The sequence below is a fragment of the Phoca vitulina genome, unplaced genomic scaffold (genome assembly GCF_004348235.1).
Source record: "Phoca vitulina isolate PV1807 unplaced genomic scaffold, GSC_HSeal_1.0 scaffold22, whole genome shotgun sequence".
In the NCBI taxonomy this organism is placed as follows: domain Eukaryota; kingdom Metazoa; phylum Chordata; class Mammalia; order Carnivora; family Phocidae; genus Phoca; species Phoca vitulina.
This window is the reverse complement of record NW_022589725.1, coordinates 25,467,660-25,489,983: the sequence shown is the minus strand read 5'-3', so window position 1 is coordinate 25,489,983 and position 22,324 is coordinate 25,467,660. Positions and strand designations below refer to the sequence as shown.

General features: G+C 37.8%; 1 protein-coding gene across 13 annotated transcripts in view; it reads left to right on the top strand.

Moving 5' to 3' along the window:
- TASP1 (taspase 1) overlaps nucleotides 1-22,324 on the top strand; it is a 303,516-nt gene that overhangs the window by 132,841 nt on the left and 148,351 nt on the right. For 8 of the 13 annotated variants that reach the window (XM_032420014.1, XM_032420016.1, XM_032420017.1 and 5 more), the window contains 2 exons: nucleotides 7,511-7,630; nucleotides 13,008-13,086. In XM_032420014.1, the coding sequence (XP_032275905.1) occupies nucleotides 7,511-7,630; nucleotides 13,008-13,086 (199 nt within the window). The remainder of the gene's footprint in view (nucleotides 1-7,510; nucleotides 7,631-13,007; nucleotides 13,087-22,324) is intronic. The other 5 variants (XR_004301276.1, XR_004301274.1, XR_004301277.1 and 2 more) reach the window with 1 other exon arrangement.

Genomic DNA, 22,324 nt, shown 5'->3' with positions numbered 1-22,324 from the left:
GGAGGAATTGCCCTGCCCTTGCCCGGTCCGGGCTAAGTAATCTGCTCGGGTTTGCTCTCGCGAGCTTTTGTTTTCTGAAAGCTTTCCATGCAGCTTTGGAGGAGGAGAGTGAAAATGGCGGCCTCTAATCTCCGCCCCAGAGGAGCTGAGACCTCAGGGCCCCATTCCTCAGTGAGCCCCCAGAGAAAAGCAGTCAGTCACTCCCATCTCCCCGGTCTCTGGCCGCACTCTGTGCTCACCTGGCCTATGACTGAGCATTTCTATCTCTGGCAGCCAACCCCGTGTGGAGTCTCCAAACCCAGCAGATTCCTGCGGTGCGCTCCTGCGCCGCTCCTCCCAGGGGAGGGAGGGGCGTCCCCCCATATCTGTCGCTTGTTGGGTCCCTGCGTGAAGAGCAGTGGCCCGACTGAGCCACGGATCACGGTTTATGGCAACCCCGAGCTGAGAGCCTGCGCCTCGGCTCCGTCTCTGCAGCCAGCTTCCCTGTTCCGATACCTGGGAGCTCTGCCCCACTCAGGCACCCCCTAGTCTTTCTGTGACCCCGAGGGTCCTGAGACCACACTGTCCCATGAGGGTTCCACCCCCCGCTTAGCCACTGTAGCAATGTCCCTCAGTGGAGTCAACTTCTGAAAGTTCCGATTTTGTGCTCCGCTGCTCTATCACTTGCCAGAAGCGGCCGATGGAGGCCCCCTCCCCCGACGTCTATCCTCCCACATATTGCCTGGGATTCACTTCTCCACACGTCCTACGTTCCAGAAAGTGGTCGCTTTTCTCTTTAGAGAGTTGTTGCTATTTTCTTTGATCTCCTGTTGAGTTTGTAGGTGTTCAGAATGGTTTGATCCCTATCCAGCTGAATTCCTGGGGCCAGATGAAATCCAGCTCTCTTACTCCTCCGCCATCTTGCTCCACGCACCCCCCCCCCCCCCCCCCATTTCCCTCTTGATAGGCATTTGGGTTGTTTCCAGCTTTTGGCTGTTGCAGTAAAGTGCTGTGAACATTTTCGACAGGTCTTTTGTTTTATATATTTTGATTTCTCTTGGGTAAATATTTAGGGTTTAATTGCTGGGTGTGTGTTTAATTTAGAATTTTGATTTAGAATTTAAAAATTGTGATTAATATTTATTCCAGAAAAATAAGTCAGATCGGATATATTCATCATAATATTTTAAACTGATATTTGTAATCATCAAGGTGTGTTCTCTAAGTATTTTGATCAGATGAATGCAATTTAATGATCTAGCTAATACTATCTTAAGGACTTTGTCAGACTTTCATTCTTAAATTCCTTAATTTTTATTTCAACTCCAGTGTATCTTAGGTTTACTTTCCTTAACCAGTGGTTCATTATAAGTATAAAATAATTTTAATTGAACAGCATATGAATAAGAATAAAAATGATTTAAAGCTGTATGAAACTACCCTTGTGGTTTTACTGTTCAGCTGTGTAATAATTTAAGTCATGAGTATATTCATCTGGTCTCTTCCATCACGTACACGTGCTCACTCAACATGCACACTGAGGCTCTCAAACTATTCTATTTTGAAACAAAAAAATCCATAATTCATTATTTGAAATATCATTTTAAAAACCAAGATTAAAAGCATGGCTTTTTCTAAGTTGAATGTAGCAGGCCTCAGAACACTGTCTAGGTATTCTGCCATTTGGAAAACATTGTCTTTTGCTGTCTTTGAGGGTTTGGAATTTTTAGGTAATCCTCTGGAACTTTGTTATGGTATGAATTTATAATTAAAGCTGTAATGTAGATATATTAAAGCCTCTTAAAAGCATGGTTAACCCACTTTAGTTTTATTTTGAGCTAAAAATGTTTCTGTTAACTTTTATTGAGTGATTTAAGGAATAAATTACAATTTTTATATATTTTTTTTCTCTGTTGTAGATATGTTTTACACTAATTTGTGTAGTGCTGCAAAGATATTTAACGCATACTTATTAAACAAAGAAAATTAAGGGTTATTTAAGAATAGACATCTTGACTGTAATTTGCAGAAACATCATTTATAGTATTGGGCATCAGAAGGGTGATTTTCTTTCTTTTTTCTTTTTTTTAATTTAAACTCAATTAGCAAACGTATAATACATCATTAGTTTTGCATGGAATGTTCAATGATTCATTAGTTGCATATAACACCCAGTGCTCATCACATCACGTGCCCTCCTTAATACCCATCACCCAGTTACCCCATCCCCCCACCCACCTCCCTTCCCATTCAGTTTTCCTTCCCAGAGGGTGATTTTCCAAGTATAGAAGAAAAAGGTCATTGTGTGTTCTTATTTCCAAATTTTCCTTGGTTTCAGCCAAGCCAGATACACGAGAGTAGATAATTCCAACTAAATCATACTTTGTTTACACATACCTAATATACTTAATCCTTTAGTGGCCCCACTGTGGGGCTGGTTTGTGGGAGATAGACATGGAGCCAGATCTAGGTCTCTGGTAGCCAGAGCTAATTCCATGGTTAGAATACTCAAAGACGTAAAGCTTTATGCTGCCATTAATGTACTGTCATGGAAGGCATAAGTCATATGCTTTTCTCAAGTGGAAACTCATGCCAATTATAATCATGCTCATAAACCTAACAAAGGTGTATTATGAAGGTTTGGGGTCTTTTAAAAAAATGTATTTGTCTTTATTATTGTATTAAGTTAATTCCACCATATACCAGTTTCAGGATACACTTATCTATTTGATATTATTTTTGCATTTTAACTCTTTGATATTTGAGTAATTCTGTGTAGAAGAAAGACCAGGTTAATGAGATAAGTAACTGATAGATGATGTCTCTTGGCAGATTTCAGAGTTAGAACACAGATTAGAAGCATAATTTTCTCGTGGGAAGTACCTAAACTTTGTTTTAAGGGATTTATTCCTTTTAAAGTAGTTATGTGTTACTTAATTTAATTTTACAATAATTGTGTAATAGCCATCTCCAGTTTGGAGCAGAGAAAAATAAAAACTTTTGACATTAAGCCCAACATGATTACTAGTTTATTGGTGACTTGAAGAAAGTTTTATTTCAGTGTTTTCCATAACACATGCAATCTCTATGCAAACTTTAGTTATTTATTATTTTATTTTTATTTTCTTTTTTAAATTTTATTTTATTATGTTATGTTAATCACCATACAGTACCAAAATAAATTAGTTTTTTTTCTTTTTTTCTCTTTTTAAAAATTTATTATGTTAATCACCATACATAACATCATTAGTTTTTGATGTAGTGATCCATGATTCATTGTTTTCGTATAACACCCAGTGCTCCATGCAGTACGTGCCCTAACTTTATATACATGTGTTTATTATAAGGGTAACTATACAGTTTATACAATTGCTTTTTAGTCACAAAAATTTTATCAAAAAAGTAATGCAAATAGCATGTTTCAGTCTAGGACAATAGGTGCATGTGTACCTATGTGGTGCATGTACTTTTTAAAAAATTTTTAAAAAAAATTTATTATGTTAATCACCATAGGTGGTGCATGTACTTTTAAGTATTTATGGAGTGTAAGAGCATAATAGTAGCTCTATATAGTAACAGTCATTGTGTGTTTTTTAACCTTTCTAAGATTTCATTTCTGTAGAAATGAGTTCTGTGAAATTATTATGGCCAAAATACCAGAGTTTGTCTTTCACTCAATTTATCTACACTTCATAAAAATGCTTAAATATTACTTCATCATCCTTAAATTTGCCTTTCAGTATGTGAAATCTATGAACTAATTCTTGAATATTTATGAAGTAATTCTGATTTTTGCAGGTGTTGCAAGCCCTTAGGAATATTTAGCTTAATTTGGAACAGGATTCTCTATTTTTTACTTGATTTTTCATTTTTAAAAACCAAGTTACAGTAAATCCATCTACATATAATATTTTTGTATCTTTCTCTAGTAGTTTGGTTAGACATAAGAATCCTCAGAGTTTATGATATCCTGATTGAAGTGCTAAGAGAATTGTTGTATAAGTAATGTATATCATTGTGTATACGTTATGTATCCCCTCAGTTAACATTCTGTTTTACAGAATGCTTGGGATCAGCAGTCACAGTTAATAAAGAACTAATGAAGAATACCCTTTCTTGAATTTATTGTTGTTAAGGAAAGTATTTTATAGTTTCTGTTTATTTGTATGAGAGTTGTCTGTTTCTGAAAGAACCAATACTTTAAGATACTTTACAGTATGTTCATTGTGGTATGATTATGGTGATATGCCACCAATTGATAGTTGAACCAGACAGAACTTAAATCTTTTATGCTAACATAATGTTAGTCTTAGGTGGTTTAAGTTTCTCCTTCAGCAGATCTGTGCCCATAAAATTATTTGTCTTAAAATGAATAGAGCAGATGTTTGGCTGATAATGAATCCCATAGGATGCTATCTTACCTTGTTTCTTAAGGTAGGGTCTGGGGATCGGCAACATCAGCATTGCTAGAGAGGTTGTTAAATGGAGAGTCTTGACCAATGCCAGATTACTTAATCAAATCTGCATTTAACAGATTGTCAGATGATTTGTGTATACATTAAAGTTTGAGAAGGCCTCCTGTAGAAGACATAAGACTTGGCATCTGGACAAGGAACAGACACTTCTGTATTGAGGTTGCAAGGGTATAAAGATTTAGGAATTATTTCTTAGAATAATGAAACAAATGTTCCCCTTTAAAGTACATTTCTCTTTAGGATTATCCTTTTTTTTTTTTCCTGGAATAAAATGTGTCTAATGCAGTTCTTTACTTTCATACTTTCATCTTACCTACTGAAGAAGATAAACTTTACTTCTTCCATACCAAATGAGCAAACTTAGTTATTGTTAAGTCTTCCTTAAGGTAGTGGCATCCTCTGGATTTGCATGAAACTGAATCTTGAGAAAGGAGATGGAAAACTGAGGCCCTGGTGTTAGAATGGCCTTGCATGTATCATCACTTATTTTTCTTGTTTTTGTGATGCCAGGGATTCAGACATACTTTATTTCCCCCTAACTGAAGACTAAGTATGCCCATATGTCTGCTGTGTGCAAAATCAAACAGTGGATCAGACCTTTCCTCAGAGAGTTTACAGTCAGGTTAGGGAACTATCCTTGAAAGTCAGGCAGTCTGCCACCTGCAGAGCTGTGGTATTCTGGGATATGGCCTAGACTTCCCCTGGCTGTGTTTAAAAGGGAAATAAAGCACTTATTTCAGGCAGCTACACGTTTTCTATTAAAGTAAGTAATGTCCTAGTGTATCAGTATGTTTAAGGGGAGTTAGAATCTAAAGCAAAAACCAAAGAAATGTAAATGTCTAGATGTACCTTCTCCTAACAGACTTCATGTGATATTTGTTGAGGCATACTCTACCTCTGGATTTTTCAGTTTGCTTGAAGTAAAGATCTTTTCCTTGCATTGTGTCTCCACTATTTCAGAACTCCCTTCGATGTTGCTCAACTTCTAAGGTGGCCCTAGGAACTCACTGACTTTTCTGGGGATTTCCTGAGTGTGTCATTTAAAAAACTTTTTAGCCAGGGATCCCTCAGTACAAATGAAGTCTTGCTCAGTAGTATGGGCAATAAACTACACAGGAAGAGGAGCAGGTCTTGTTGAGTCTGGGGTTGTGCCTGGCTCTTTTATGCATTCTTGGGGGTGGGGGTGAGGGTGAGAATCTTGGGTTCTGGGGCGCAGTTTAAAAACCAGTACTCAACACCCAAAAAACAAATAATCAAGTCAAAAAATGGGCAGAAGACATGAACAGACACTTCTCCAAAGAAGACATACAAATGGCTAACAGACACATGAAAAAATGTTCATCATCATTAGCCATCAGGGAAATTCAAATCAAAACCACATTGAGATACCACCTTACACCAGTTAGAATGGCAAAAATTGACAAGGCAAGAAACAACAAATGTTGGAGAGGTTGTGGAGAAAGGGGAACCTTCTTACACTGTTGGTGGGAATGCAAGTTGGTACAGCCACTTTGGAAAACAGTGTGGAGGTGCCTCAAAAAATTAAAAATAGAGCTACCCTATGACCCAGCAATTGCACTACTGGGTATTTACCCCAAAGACACAGATGTAGTGAAAAGAAGCGCCTATGCACCCCAGTGTTCATTCATAGCAGCAATGTCTGCAATAGCCAAACTGGAAAGAGCCGAGATGACCTTCAACAAATGAATGGATAAAGAAGATGTGGTCCATATATACAATGGAATATTACTCAGCCAGCAGAAAGGATGAATACCCAACTTTCGCATCAACATGGATGGGACTGGAAGAGATTATGCTGAGTGAAATAAGTCAAGCAGAGAAAGTCAATTGTCATATGGTTTCACTTATTTGTGGAACATAAGGAATAGCATGGAGGACATTAGGGGAAGGAAGGGAAAAATGAAGGGAGGGAAATCCGAGGGAGAGATGAACCATGAAAGAGTATGGACTCTGAGAAACAAACTGAGGGTTTTAGAGGGGAGGGGGATGGGGGGATGGGTTAGCCTGGTGATTGATATTAAGGAGGGCACATACTGCATGGAGCACTGGGTATTATATGAAAACAATGAATTGTGGATCACTACATCAAAAACTAATGATGTATTGTATGGTGACTAACATAACATAATAAAATAAAATTAAAAAAAATAAAAAATAAATAAAAACCAGTACTCTAGAGTGAGAACACTGCAATGACTTCCGTTAACCTAAAGACCTGCAGTAGCCTCCCTTGTTAATATACACAAGGAGATGTTTTTTTATGAAACTTTTTTCCTGTTTTCTTTAATTCTGATTTTTATCCAGGATTGTAAGGTTTGATTGTCTTGCACAGGTGACCCAGAAATCTTTGAGGTAGGAGACAGCTGCTTATAGTCAATACGTGTGAAAAGCCTTAAGTTTGTGGGACTTGGGACAAGACACAGAAACGCAAAGATGCCTCCCAGGAATGTATAGTTTTCTGTTATATAGTTGGCAAGCATATCATTAATACGGCAGAGAAAGGAGGTGGCCATCAATTTCTCACAAGCAAGGAATTGTAAAAGAAAATTATAGCATAGTATACTTCAAGATTGTGATGGCCATTCTCTTTATTTATTGTGCTGAATATATTACTTTTAGAAATTTGTATATAATATTTTTAAAAATACTAATAATTGCATCTATTGGCTCACTTATGCCATAGATCTTTTCCTCTTACAGATTTTCAATCATGACCTTAAAACTGGAGATTAAGGGGACACTGTGCTACACTATTTTATATTAGATGGTGTTTTTTCTTTCTCTCTTAGGCATGCTAGGCTTATTATTAGAGAAAAGCAATAAGACACCTTTTGCTCAGGATTTTTAGGTAGAAAATACATTTTGACTTGAACAGGGTTTTAGTGGCAACTTGATAATAGATGATTTTAGGAGTTTGCTGAATTATGTATGATTTATGAATTGTGAATTATGTATGTATTGAGAAGTGCTATGTGGTCATATGGAATTGTGACACCCTGTGCTCAGTGAGTGCTCATGCCCTGTTCGCTCTCCAGGAGAATGACTCAGGCACTTTGGACACAGTGGGCGCTGTAGTGGTGGACCACGAAGGGAATGTTGCTGCTGCTGTCTCCAGTGGAGGCTTGGCCTTGAAACATCCAGGGAGAGTTGGACAGGTAAGTAATTATGGGGTTTTTAAACTCGCTTTTCAATTTAAAACACGGAATTTTCTAGCTCACCATTTTTTTAAGCCAGCAAAACATTTTTTCTTTTGAAAAAAAAAAAAAATTACTGTGATTTTTTTTTTTTTAACATTGATGTAGTACAAATCAGCAAGTACCTTTTCCAGATTCTAAAAAACCTCTCTCATAGTAATAGAGTTCTTATTGATCTTTAAAATCAGTAATACTATGTTTTGTTACTTCCAACAGGCTGAGTATTGGGTATTTAGTAGACATTAAAAAAAAAAGAGTTGATCTTCATTTTCTTTCTTTGCAAATGTCATTCTCTTTAGGAGTAAACACTACCTGACTATATTGTTGCTTGCTTTTTAAGTGGGAAATGATTTTAGAGTTACATTGTGTATTTCCTCCATTCAAGGAATAGTAAAATTTTGACGCTCTAAATCCCTCTTCTGATTAAGCATTTTAGCTATTTTATAGACTAACCAGTATTTCAGGTCACCAGGACATGATGATACCACGCAAGAAATCTAATTTATGTGTAACTGGCATATTCCCAGTTCACTTGCTCATCTTCACCACTCCTCCTTCCCCCATCTCCAAACTTAGTTTTGTACTGAGAATATTTCACAATCCATTTGATCTAGTAAGCTTTCTGAGCACAAACCAATTTGGTACATTACTTATGGGATTAATAAATATTTGTTGAGTGAACTAATGATTCCTGGAGTCTGTAAAGTAGTTGCAAGGGTTGTGCTTAAGCTGAGTACTTAGATCTCGTGTTACATGCAGAGCACTGCTTGGCGTACTCTGTATGCTTTGTCCCTCACATTTGAAAAAAAGTGGGTATCACAGTTACTTTGGACATAGTGGTTAATGAATGCTTGGAGCAGAGTGATCTGATTCATGGAGGACATATTTGCAAAGCTCCAAGTGATATTCCCTGATCTGCCCTTTATAGTGTATAAGCCTCTCACGATGCCATGGGGGGATGGGGTAGGGAAGAATAATTAATTTTGTGCTACTCTTTGCCTGCCATACAGGGGGATTTATGGGGAATGATTACTCAACATGTGTACAATGCTTTGAAGTCATTATAAAAAGCCTTTGTCTGGTCATGGTGTTTTTCCACATTATAAAGCCCTGTGTATTTGTTAAGTTTGGAATAAGAACCAAGCTTGGCATATCAGATTTGGATGCCTTGGTAGAGAAGGAGAGAGAAAAACCAGCATAGCCGCCTTCGTTGCCTTGCAATTCCCATGACTTTCTCACTGTTTTTTTTTTGTTTGTTTTGGTTAGTAAAATAGCAACAACAGAACTAAGGATAGTTCTGGACTATGTTAGCAGGATATTACGTTGAACAATCTTGAAGCCATTCCACGTGGGACTGTCCTGGAAATAGAAATACTTCTGTAAAACTTAAACATACTGATTTTGCCCCTCTTAGCTAGTTTATGAAGACACAGTTTGTGAGAGATAAAAATCAGGAAAGGGCGTGGTGGGTAGGAGTAAAGGTACTTACCAGGAAAATGCATTTGCTTAATTGGATTATATTGCTTGGATAGAGGAGATGTAATAAGCCTGGAAATATGAAAGCATCAGTTGACAGTAAGAAACCATTCTTCTTGACGATCAAGAGGGAAGGAAACAAAATATACAAAATATTGAAAATAATGACTTTTTAAATGACTTTTTAAAAAATATGCTAAAATTATATGCTTTTAAATACATTTTAAATGCACAAGTGAAATGTTAAAAAGTCTTAGCATATTACTCTGCTCTAGACATATAATAACAACTGTTCAGATGGTGAAGTGGCATTTGAATTAGAATTTATTTTCTTGGCTTACCAACAATAGTTAGAATTTACAACTGGGACACGAGAAAGGAATTATTACATTCCACTCTCCCTCTACCTGCAACTCAGCCCCACATAAATACACAGTTGAGTTTAGTGGTTAAGAGTGTGAACTTTGGATTCAGGTAGACCTTTAGTCTAATCTCACCTCTTACTGTAAACAAGTTGTTCAATGTCTTTAAGCTCCACTTTCCACAACTGTAAAATGGGTATAAATAGTTACCTTAGAAGATTAAATGATGTAGTATATTTAAATTGCTTGTCACAGTCCCTCATAATATAGCTATATTATTAGCTATAACTACTGTTTATTAATCTCTTGCTATGTGCAGCAAGTGTGTTCATTCATGTGATCCTACAGCAACATTATGAGGTGGGGTTTTTTTTTTTTTTTAAAGATTTTATTTATTTATTTGAGACAGAGAGAATGAGAGAGAGAGAGAGCACATGAGAGGGGGGAGGGTCAGAGGGAGAAGCAGGCTCCCTGCCGAGCAGGGAGCCCGATGCGGGACTCGATCCAGGGACTCCAGGATCATGACCTGAGCCGAAGGCAGTCGCTTAACCAACTGAGCCACCCATTACATATAATGCCAGAAGGCCCCGAGGTGGGGGTTTTTGTTATGCTCATTTTATAAAAGAAAACAAGTCCCAAAGAAGATTAAATAATGATAATAATAATAATAATATTTATATAATCTATTTTTACTGAATGTTAATACCTTTGTTAAATGTTAATGAAGTTTTACTACTGAAAAGAAGGAAGCTTATTTTTATTTTTGTTTTTTAAGGCCTGCTTAAGGTTGTTATTTTTTAAAAAAACTTATTTATTTATTTTAGAGAGAGAGAACAGGAGGAGGGGCAGAGGGAAAGAGAGAGAAGCAGACTCCTGGCTGAGCACAGAGCCTGACGGGGGGCTCTATCTCACCATCCTGAGATCATGACCTGAGCCAAAATCAAGAGTCGGACGCTTAACTGACTGCGCTACCTAGGCACCCCAAGCTTGTTATGTTTTATCCAAAGAAATGATAAGAGAGGGACATTCTCTGAGTCTTTCTTTTATCTGGCCTATCACTGTCTCAGGTCAACTGATTTCAGAAGATTAAGAAGGAAGACAACTTTAGATCATGAAATTGAGGAGAAGTAGTATAAGGGGAATTTGCTTAGAGAGAAGAAACAGAGTAAGTCTTCTTTCTTTTCTAAAAAAAAAAAAAAAGAAAAAAATGACCTCCTTTAGGTTTCTTAGAGGTGTCCTTGTGGTCCTATTTGCTATTTTTGGGTGCAGGCTCCTGGTCAAGATAATTGTGGGGAATGGAAAGGACAGTGGACTAATGTCCAGGGTTTTCAGTGAAGGAAGAATAGACCCTTCCCCTCAGGTTGCATGTTCTCTGAGGCTTTGGCTCACCTAGCACCTGTCCCAGGTAGTACCAGTTGAATGGCATATCCCACAAGTTTGCCAGTTTGGTCCTGAAATCCATGTGCTGAATCCCTTCTGTAGGGCTTTCAGTTCCCACTCTGACACAACAATCTTGTGTGTTTTAGAAGCATGGTGTTTTCAAAGGCTGTAATAGATTTTCTACTGTTTGCCGTATTGGGAATGTTGTACTGAGTTCTTGGTTCTACTTATAAGAAAGCTATTGTCAGTGACAACTGGGGATGGCAACTGTGGGTCACATGAGCATGGGATACTTCATCTCCAATTATCCTGAACTTTGGATTATTTCTCAAGGAGGGTGATTAGGGAAGTAGGGTGTGTGTGTGCATCTCAAAGTCTTGAGGAACAGTTCACAAATCTAGGATTATCTGAGTGAGAAAAGAGTAATCAGGGCACTCGGATAGCTGTTTTAAAAAATTCAGAGAACTTCAGCAGGGAGGGTAAAGTAATTCCAGAGAGTAGAACCAGGATTAGTGGGTGGAAGTTATGATAAAGCAGATGTTTGTTAAAAAAATCTAAGGAAGAACTTTTAGCCAAAGGCAAGTGTCCAAAAGGGGAATATGTTCCCTCATGAGGTATCGAGGTTCTTGGTATCAGAAGTGTCTGGGATATTTCATGGAAATTCCTGCTCTGGGTAAAATATTGAAGCAAATGAGTTCTGAAGTCCTTATAAAAAAGAATGGAATACTCTACAAAGCTGGTCTGTTTGGTCACCATTCCCAGTCTTAACTTCTTCCCCCAGTCCTTAAAAGTGACCTCCTAGAAAAGAACAGTTACTGTTTTATGGGAATATCTTTTTCCTTCATCAGTCAGAAGTCATACTGAATACTTAGTGTATTGTAGCTTGTCTTCTTCTTCTTCTTCTTCTTTTTTTTTTTTTTACCCAATAATATGTTTGGAGATCTTTTTAAAAAATTTAATTCTTTATTTTGAACCTCTGCAATGAATTCCACATTTTGCTGGGTCAGTGTTTAGCCTTTTCTTTACTGATGGACATCTGTGCTTTCAGTTTTCCATTCTCACCAAACTTGTGGTGGTGAATATTCTTGAGCAGACTTCCTTGTATTTCTCTATGCTAGCTATCAAAGGGTTTTTCTAATTCTGCTTCTAACTAAGGACTGGAAAAGTTATCAGTTTCGGTTCCCCTCCCAAAGGCAGAGAAGTCATTGTGGATATTGAAGAGATGAATCCAGGCATTCTGGGTGGCATTATTAAAAACAAAATAGGGATGATTGTTATATTCTTTTATAAAACCATAGTAATTTGTGTTATTGGTGGTTTCAGGCATATAAATCTGTTCTACTGTCTCATAAAGTAATTAGCTTGAATTGATCTTTTTGGCTCCTTTCTTTATATCTGGAGAATCTGGCACAGTGGTGAGCATATGCTGGGCCCTTCGGTAATAACTGTTTACAGTTCCTTTTGTGCCATTTTAAGGGAGGCATGGCAGAAGCTCTTCTAAACAGGGTTTCTTAGAGTATGCCAGGAGGACCACCTGTATCCCAGCCCCCCTGGGGCCCTGGTTAATAATGCCAGTTCCTTGGGCAACCCCCAGACCACTGAATCAGAATATCTGGGAACCACGGTCCTATCACCAAGCTTCTCAAGCAATTTGACATATACCTGGTTTGAGAATCACTATTTTAAGGCAACCACAATGATTTTAAGGAGCCAGAAGGGAGGAGTTTTTCCGAACTGGCTGACAAACTACAATAGGGAAAAGGTTGTTCAAGGAAGGAAAAAACTACTGTTGATGAGAGTCTAAGATACTTTCTTTTGCTATTTTCTATTAATAGAAAAAAACTGTTGATGAGAGTCTAGGAAACTTTCTTTTGCTATTTTCTATATAATAGAAAATTGCTATTTGCTGTTAATACAGTAGTTGAAAATATAGTTTAAAATAGTGTTAGAACCATTGTTTGGGTAGGTCTTACACAGTCTCTGGTATTATTTCCCAGTTGATATGCATCATTATTAAGTCAGGCTTTATTAGATGGGTATGATTTTGTCTTCTTTTGAAAGCAAGTAATTACATATAATATTTCTGAAATACATTGTGTATCTGTTTTCTCTTTTCCCAGGCTGCTCTTTATGGATGTGGCTGCTGGGCTGAAAATACTGGAGCTCATAATCCCTACTCCACAGCTGTGAGTACCTCAGGTATTTGCTGCTTTCATGACCATTTTTCATAACTGCAACATTGTAGGTCATTTAATGATTGAAAACAATATTTTTATGTAAACATAAAGCATGTGCTGAGACACTGCATAGACAAGAGCATTTATGCATGAAAGATCTTTGATATGTAGGAGCTTTTAAGGATTGTTTCACAATATAAGTATCCCAGTGTAAATGTTTTGCTAACATTTCATTACAACCCTGGAGTTAACTATAACAGTTATATTTTTGATTTTTTTTTTTCCTCTAGTGACTCATGATAGTGCCAAATTTAGATTACAAAAGATATAAAAGTAATAAGGTATTTCAAAAAGTTAGGTAATCTCTTGAGTAAAATGTTGGGGCAGAAAATATAAGGTATATTTCAAAATGTATATATATATATACACACACACATACACATACATATATATATTTAAACTATTTGAGAGAGAGAGAGAGGGAGAGTGCATAAGCATGGGGAGGGGCAGAGGGAGAAGGAGAAGAAGACCCCATTGCACAGAGAGCCCCTGTGTTCCTATCCCAGGAACCTGAGATGATGACCTGAGCCGAAGTCAGATGCTTAACCGACTGAGCCACCCAGGCGCCCTCAAATTGTATATATTATGACATCTACTCCTCTAACTACACTTTTAATTAAATGTAGGTCCTCTTTTTGTATCTGTGTTAGAAGTCATTATCATTCATCCTTTCTGATGGCTGAGTAATATTCTGTTGTATATATGTACCACATCTTTATCCATTCATCTGTTGAGGGCATCTCAGCTCCTTCCACAGTTTGGCTATTGTGGACATTGCTGCCATTTGCATTGACATGAATGGAACTGGAGGGGATTATGCTAAGTGAAATAAGTCAAGCAGAGAAGGACAATTATCATATGGTTTCACTCATATGTGGAACATAAGGAATAGAGTGGAGGACCACAGGGGAAGAGAGGGAGACAAATCATGAGAGACTCTGGACTCCGGGAAACAAACTGAGGGTTACAGAAGGGAGAGGGGTAAGGGGATGGGGTAACTGGTTGGTGGGTATTAAGGAGAGCACATGTTGGGATGAGCAGTGGGTGTTATACACAACTAATGAATCGTTGAACACTACAACAAAAACTTATGATGTAGCCATTTCACATGGCTAACGGAACATAATAAAAAAATAATAAAAAGAATAATAAAAAAAAACCCAAATCACATTACTACCAAAAAAAAAAAAAAAAAAAGGAAGTCATTCTCATTTAGAAATTGTGTGTGTGTGTTGGGGGCAGCTAATGGGCAGAATGGTTGTTGTCTAGATCCAGGTTTTCATATGCTTGTGCCAGGTGTACTTGAAGCCTTTTCTCTCAATGTGGTGGTATGCGTGGTTGACAAAATAATATTGGTTCATCCCCTTTGCTGTGTTATCTCTCAAATTACAGTCCTAGGCCTTTCTCCTTCATATCATCAGGCTTTATCAGGAGGATGGTTATGGCTGCCTTTCCTTCCTTTCTTCAGTTTCTTGCCACATTGGTTTCTGTATCACTATACTAACAAACCATCCAATCCAACCCAGCCCTATTTTCCTGCTTGCTCTTGACTCTGTGATCTCTGATACAGGTGTCTCCTTTCTATTATAGCATAGATCCTGGAACTCTCTTGGTTTGTCCTGCTACTCTGATCTGCTCCATCCTGGCCTTCTTCACAGACTCTTCCCATTGCTACCAACTCCAGGGTTGGGCCTCTCTTAGCTTTTCTTCATTTCACTATATGCTTTCTCTTGGTGATTTGGTGTTATTGCTGTTCTCATGATCTTAGCAGTAATCTCTTACGGTATTTGCTTCCATGTCTATCTCTTCTGGACTTTTCTTTGGAGGGCCACATGAGTTTTTTCTGATTTCCTGTTGGACATGTCCCTCTGGGTATCATCTGTGCATATCAGATTCAGCAGGCTCAATGAAATACCTTATTCATTATTCCCATCCCTTGGCTACCAAATTTCTCCTGTGTTCCCTCTCTCTTTTATTGCCATCACTATCCTATTCTTTGCTCAGACTTGACCTCTCGGTACCATTTTCATATTTGTTGCTTCTGTCCATTTCCTTGCATCAGTGGAAAAAATAATTGTGTGCCACTGACCTATCAGGTGAAGTCCAAACACAAATTAATATTGAACCTTAACCATACTAATTATAATTGGCAAAAAATTGATTTTCATTCTTTCACTTTTGAAGAGATGAGTGTAAGAGTTAATTTTTAAAAAAGATTTTATTTATTTATTAATTGAGAGAGAGAGAGAGACAGTGTGCGCCAGCAAGCGGGGGGAGGAGCAGAGAGAGAGGGATAAGCAGACTCCACACTGAGCATGGAGGCAGACACAAGGCTCGATCACATGACCCTGAGAACACGACCTGAGCCAAGACCAAGAGTCAGATGCTTAACCGACTGAGCCACCCAGGTGCCCCAGTATGAGTTAATTTTTAATTTAATATTGGTGGCACATGAAAATCTCTATGCATAATATTTAGGAATTAGCTTGTGCACAAATTAAGTATGGCCCTATGTCTATAGAAAATTGTGGTATTTGAACAAACAGAAGTCTAAAATAGATAATTTGTTGTTTCATTTTTATTTTCCCAAAGTAGTATTAGTTATCATATGTTGTTTTGACTTTATTTTTGGTCAATATGTTATTCACTGAGTTGGTTTGTCATTGTTAAGTGTTACTTTCATGTCTAGACATTTGGAGACCTAGATTCTACTTTAAGTTGAAATCCTGAAAGCTGCCTGACTGTCATTTCGGAAAAGAAATTCAATCTCTTTGGGATTGTCCACCTTTCTCCTTTTTTAAATTGGTGATATGGAAGTTGGAATAGGATCACATTTCATTGATTTGGTTGTGTTAAGAATGCATTGGGTGGGTAAAGCTAAAATTGTAAAATTTCCCTTCCCCTTGCATATTGCCTCCTTTGCACATCTTGCATCAACTGAAGATAGTTTCACATGGCTAAAGATAAATTTAGGTTTCTAGTTCATGACATCCAGTGAGTGCAGCTTTTAAATTTGGATGCCCAGTTTGTCATGTTATATCCTTCTGAAGTTTAAGGACTAACAATTATCAGCCCCCATAACCTGAGGATAATAGAGCAAGTCTCCGGTTCCTTCCATCCCTGGGGCCTTGTGTGATTGCTTCACTCTTGTTTCTCCTGGGGCTGTTGCTATGAGGTTGACAATGGAAACACATGGCAGAATTGGGTGACCAAGTCAGAAGAAATGTGGTGCACAGAATTTCGCAATTGTTTGGCCAAACTAAAAAAAACTGGTGCTTTAGGCTGTTGCAGAAGATTTAGAGACCTGGCCTACATTTTATGTTTATAGTTCTTGGAAGGTAATAATTGAAAGGCAGAGGGAAGATAGTTATGGTCAAGATAGGGCTCTCCCAAGGCCAGACAGGTAATTTGATCATTAGCCTCAGGGATAAACTCCAGCATCTTGTTCTCATCACTGGGTGGGGAGGAATGAGTGGGGAGTGGGGAAGAGAGTAGTGTGGCAGGAGCTAGCTGTGCAAACTCTGACTAATGTTCTGGCGTCATGGAGATTTGTCTAGCTTGGAAGGCAGTAGAGTATATACAGGGGTTCTTGTGCAGACTCTTTCGCTCACTGGCTGTGACTTGGCAAGGGTTATTTGTAAACCAAGAATATCTACCTTAATATCTCTGAGTACTGAACGAGTCGACATATGGAAGGCAGTTAGCATACTTCTTGGCTCAGAGTAGTGGTTCAGTACTTAACAGTGTGTCATTGAATCTAAGTCACTATCTTTTATAAAATACACCATTATTTTAAAAAAATTGGTTGATTCATATTTTTTTTTATTGTGGTAAGAACACAAGATGCAATCTATTTTCTTAAATCTTTTAATGTATAACACAGTATTTTTAACTTTAGGCGCAAATTGTACAACAGATCCCTTGAACTTTATTCATCTTGCATTACTGAAACTTTATTATTTATTTATTTATTTATTTTTTTTTGAGGGGGGTGGGCAAAGGGAGAGGGAGAGAGTCTCCCAGTGTGGAGCCTGATGTGGGGCTTGATCTCACAACCCTGAGATCATGATTTGAGCCAAATTCAAGAGTTGGACACTGAGCCACCCAGGTGCCCTAAAACTTCATTAATATCAACTCCCCATTTCTCCCTTCCTCCAGCCCCTGGCAATCACCGTTCTACTCTTTGCTTTTGTGAGTTTGACTATTTTAGGTTCCTCATAGAAGTGGAATCATGCAGTATCTGTCCTTCTGTGACTGGCTTATTTCACTTTGCATAACGTCTTTGAGGATTATCCATGTTGTATATGGAGGGCTTTCCTTTTTTAAGGCTGAATAATATTCCATTATACATATATACCATGTTTTCTTTATCCATTTATCTGTTGATGGGCATTTAGGTTGTATCTACATCTCGGCTATATGAAAAATGATGCAGTGAACATGGAGGTACTGATATCTCTTCAAGATCCTGATTTCAATTCTTTTGGATAAATACCCAGAAGTGGAGTTGTTGGATCATATAATAGTCCTATTTTTAATTTTTTGAGGAACCTCCATGCTGTTGTCGGTAGCAGCTGTTCCATTTTACAATCCCATGAACAGTGTACAAGGCTGTGAATATCTTTACATCTTCACCAACCTTTATTATCTCTTGTCCTTTGGATACTAGCCATTCTAACAGGTATGAGGTGATGTCTCATTGTGATTTTGATTTGCATTTTCCTGATGATTAGTGAGGTTGAACACCTTTTTATGTACCTGTTGGTCATTTGTATGTCTGTGGAGAAATGTCTATTCAAGTCCTTTGCTGATGTATTAATCTTACTATTTGTTTTTCTGCTATTGAGTTGTAGGAGTTCCTCATGTCTTTTGGATATTAACCCCTTATCAGATATATGGTTTGTAAATATATTCTCCCATTCTGTAGGTTGCTTTTTCATTTTGTTGATTATTTCTTTTCTTGTGCAGAAACTTTTTAGTTAGATGTAGTCCCACTTACCCATTTTTGCTTTTGTTGCCTATATGTTTAGTGTCATATCCAGGACTAAAATATACCAATATAAGATACATATACTAAGCGGGGGTGGGGGGGGGAGAAGACTGCCAGTTATAGAATGACACACTTCTTTCTCATCACTCTTAACACATGGTTGTTGCTTTACAAGAAAATACAGAATTTGGGGGTATTCCTCCAACAAGAAGTATTTGCTGCACTGATAACAATGTCATGCTCCATTGCTATTTCCATGCCTTCTTATGCTCATAATTACTTTTTGTTTCAATTCTGTATCATACTGTAATACTTTTGAATACATGGTAAATGACAAACTCAAAACTTGTAGTTCCAACATGGCACATAACTCAACTGAAGGGTCAACAACAGGAAGAGCTTACCTCCTTCTAGAGGCAGTGGTCGCTATGTCATAGCTGCAGTCTGGAGAGCAGTCACAGGAGGATGCCATCAATTATAATGTACGGACTGATTTCAGAAAATTTTGAATGTGGAAAAAAATATACTTTAGAATTGATAAACTTTAATAAAAGCTTTTTTTATTCTCAGCTTTGTGTGTGTGTGTGTGTGTGAAAATAACAATTTATTTTAGGCTTTCTTAAGCAGTGACATAAGCTCTTGAGAAAAGGGGATCTGTGGGTATATTTGTGTTTCTTGAGTGCCTGGCACAGGGCCTTGCACTTAGTAAGTGCTTACTAGACAAATTAAAATTAAGACAAATGATGATTATTATAATCATCAACATTGCCAAGAGACTGGAACTTAATTATTCCAATCACTAAAAAGAAAGTATAATCATGTAATGTGATAGAGGTGCTAATTATTGCTACAGTGGCAATCATATTATAATATATAAATGTATCAAATTAACAAGCTGTACACCTTAAATTTACACAATGTTATATGTCAAATATATTTCATTAAATGAAAGAAATGTGCGTGTGATTCTTCCCTCTTACAGAAGGATGGATGTCATTTCAAAAAGATTATTCACCATGGAATTTCTTTAAATAGTACTTTAAAATTTGATTTAATTTGCCAAAGTCAGAATCACACATAATTTTTCAGTAACACGTCAGATGCATAATGTCAGATACATCTGTGGTCTTTTCTGGCTATGGAAAGGAAGAGCAGATTGAGGATTAGAAGATCAGAAGGAAGAAAAAAGAAGGAGATTAAGTTTATGCTCTGATTGACCTTAACATTGGTATGCTGTTACTTGTCTGTGCAGTATGTTTTTTTTCTTTAAGAGAAACAGTGAGTCCAGGGGTTATATGGCAGCTGACTGGAGTTCAGAAGACACAGGCTTCAATCCCCCTTCCTTAAAGTATTTTGGCAAGAAGAAAGCTCTGCTACTTGGTTTCTGGTATGTGGCCCAGTGATTTCTGATTTTGTAGGTTCTTTGATTTTCCAGGTTTTGGCTCTGGATAGTTCTAGAACCCTGAGGGTGGTGATGATGTGGCTGGCCATGGCTTGCCAGGAGTAGGTTCAAAGGTTGGGGTGATAAAAAATGCAAAAAATGAGACCAGGCTTTTGCCTAAGTATTTGTGAGCCAGTGATTCTGAGCCAGCCCTCTTCCTCAAGGGCTGGGAATTAGTGTTACCCTTCCTTGGTTCTTTAACCTAAAAAGCAGCCACAAGTCTTCCTCTGCCCTTTTGTGGGAGATTGTCTATTAAGTCTGTGCTGCAAACCTCGTCCCCAGGGACCTTTGTCGGAGGTACAAAGCAGCCACATCCAATCCAACAACAAACTGTATTCTCTCTAAATATATTTACAGTCTGTTACTTCTTAGCACCTCCACTGCTACCAATAGATTCAAAGTGCTATCACATCTAATCTGGATTCTTTCAGTAGCCCCCTAGCTGGTACCTTGTTTTTTGCTCTTTTGTTTCATTATTCAGTTCTCAACACAAGAGTTGGTGTTCTAACCTGTCAAAATCATGTCATACTTCTTTGAACTGTCCAGTCACTTCCCTTCTGACTCAGAGGAAAAGCCAAAGTCCTTATGAAGGGCCTCTGAGGCCTGATATACGTGTTCCCCACTTTCTTCTCAGACTCCAACTCTTGCTTTTCCTTCCTTGCTCATTCAGTTCCAGCTACATTGGCTGCTTTACTGTACTTTAAACATGCCACGCACACTACCACCTTAGGACCTTTGCCTGAGTTGCTTCCTTTCCTGTTAGCTCTCTGCCCTCAGTAGCTGAAGCTGCTGCCTCCCACTTCATCAACTCTTTATTCAGGTGGTTCACTTTCTTACTGAGATCTTTCCTGACTACCCTATTTAAACATGTAAATTTTCTCAGCCAACATTCCCTATTCTCTTTCCATGTTTTATTTTTTCTCATAGTATATATCATTATCTAATTTTATATCTTTCATCTATTTACTTTATTTTTATTTTCTACCCTGCTTTACTGTGAAACTCCATGAAGATTGGGATTTTCATCAATTTTCTTCACTGATACGTGGATGGTACTTATCAGGTAGAGCCTCTGATGATGTTTGTTGAATGAATTGAATATGAACAAATAAATACATTGGGGTAGTGTCTTAGCTTGGGCTACTATAACAAAATACCATAGACTGTGTGGTTTAAACAACAGACATCTATTTCTCATAGTTCTAGAGACTGGGAAGTCCAAGATCATGGTACCAGCAGATTCCGTTCCTGGTGAGGGTACTCTTTCTGGCTTGCAGACAACTGCCTTTTTGCTATGCCCTCATATGGCAGAGGGAGGGAGAGAAGAAGGGAAGGAGAGAGAGATGGAGTGCTCTTGTGCCATCCTTGTGACTTCATCTAACCCTAATTACCTCTCCCCAAATACCATCACATAGGAGATAAGGGCTTCAACATATGAATTTGGTGGGGGCGGGGGGGCGGGGGTGGCGGCGCAAACAATTAGTCCATAACAGGGGAAGTGAGCTAGGTCAAGCCCAGATGATTCAGGCCTGAGAGGAAGGTAAGGGAAGTGTTGAGAGTGGTTATTCTGGTGAGAATGGAAGATGCTTAAATAGAGGGGTAAGTGCAAGGTATGTGGAGCTTAATTTGGGGTCCTAGATGGCCTTGACTTAGTATTTAAATTTTCTTTTGTATGAAGTAGGGATCTTTTTGATTAGGGACATGCTCATGCTTTTGGAAGATTGATAGATCTTTCATCTCTGAGATGGTTCAATGGGAGGCAAAACTGGTCAACAAGTTAAATATATTGCTGTTAGTTCTACTGAGTTGGAATCCAGACTCTTCAGCCCACTCTGGTTCCTTTATCTGCCTTATTAGGCAGTGCTATTCCTGTTGCATAATCTTGTTACACTCAAGAAGAATCTTCAGGGGCTCAGGGTAATGAACAGCTACTTAAGCTGAAATAATTTGGTATGTAATATGTAGGGTTGGGAATCATGCCATGAGAAATCTTTTTTTGTGAATTGTAACTTCTAGATGTGAGCATAGATAAAACCCTAACATTTGTAAACATCATCATCTTAAAAGCACTTGACTCTTTGGACCATTTGGTTGGGGGCGGGGCAGGGAAGAAATATTGTTCATTTATAGATAACAGAGTATTTAAACTACCAGCACATTTCTAAGAACTAAAGTAATTATCTGGGATGGGAATTCTATTCTGAGACTGTTGCTTATTCTAATTATGTCACTTCATATCTGATGAACTATTAATATATTATTTCCTGCTTTTTACATAAGTAAAGTCACTGATGTTTCAAAATAAAGTAGAATTTTGAATTATGCTAGGTCATTTCCTAGGAAACCAGTTCAGTATGACAGCTTTGGTTATCATGTATCTTAGAGGTCTTAAATGAATGGATTTTTTCCTAATTGTGAAAACATATGCTCATTGAAAAGAATTTGGAAAATGAAACTGATAATTTTGCCATCCTGTTGTAGGCAATATTAATATTTTTGGTAGATAAAACAAAAACGGCAAAACTGTTCAGCTTGTGTTATGCTTTGTTTATTTAATATTGTATAATGAAAAATGTGTCATTAAATCTTCTTTGAAACATAATTTTAAGGGATATGAAGGATGTCTTTTCATGCATACATGAGTGCAGGTATTTTGCTCTTATGTAAGATGACTTGTAATTGCTCTCATGTTATAAAACAGTACCTATTTTAGAGGCTCTTATCCTGTGCTATAGTCTGGGAATGGTAAAAAAGAAGTCATGATGTTCT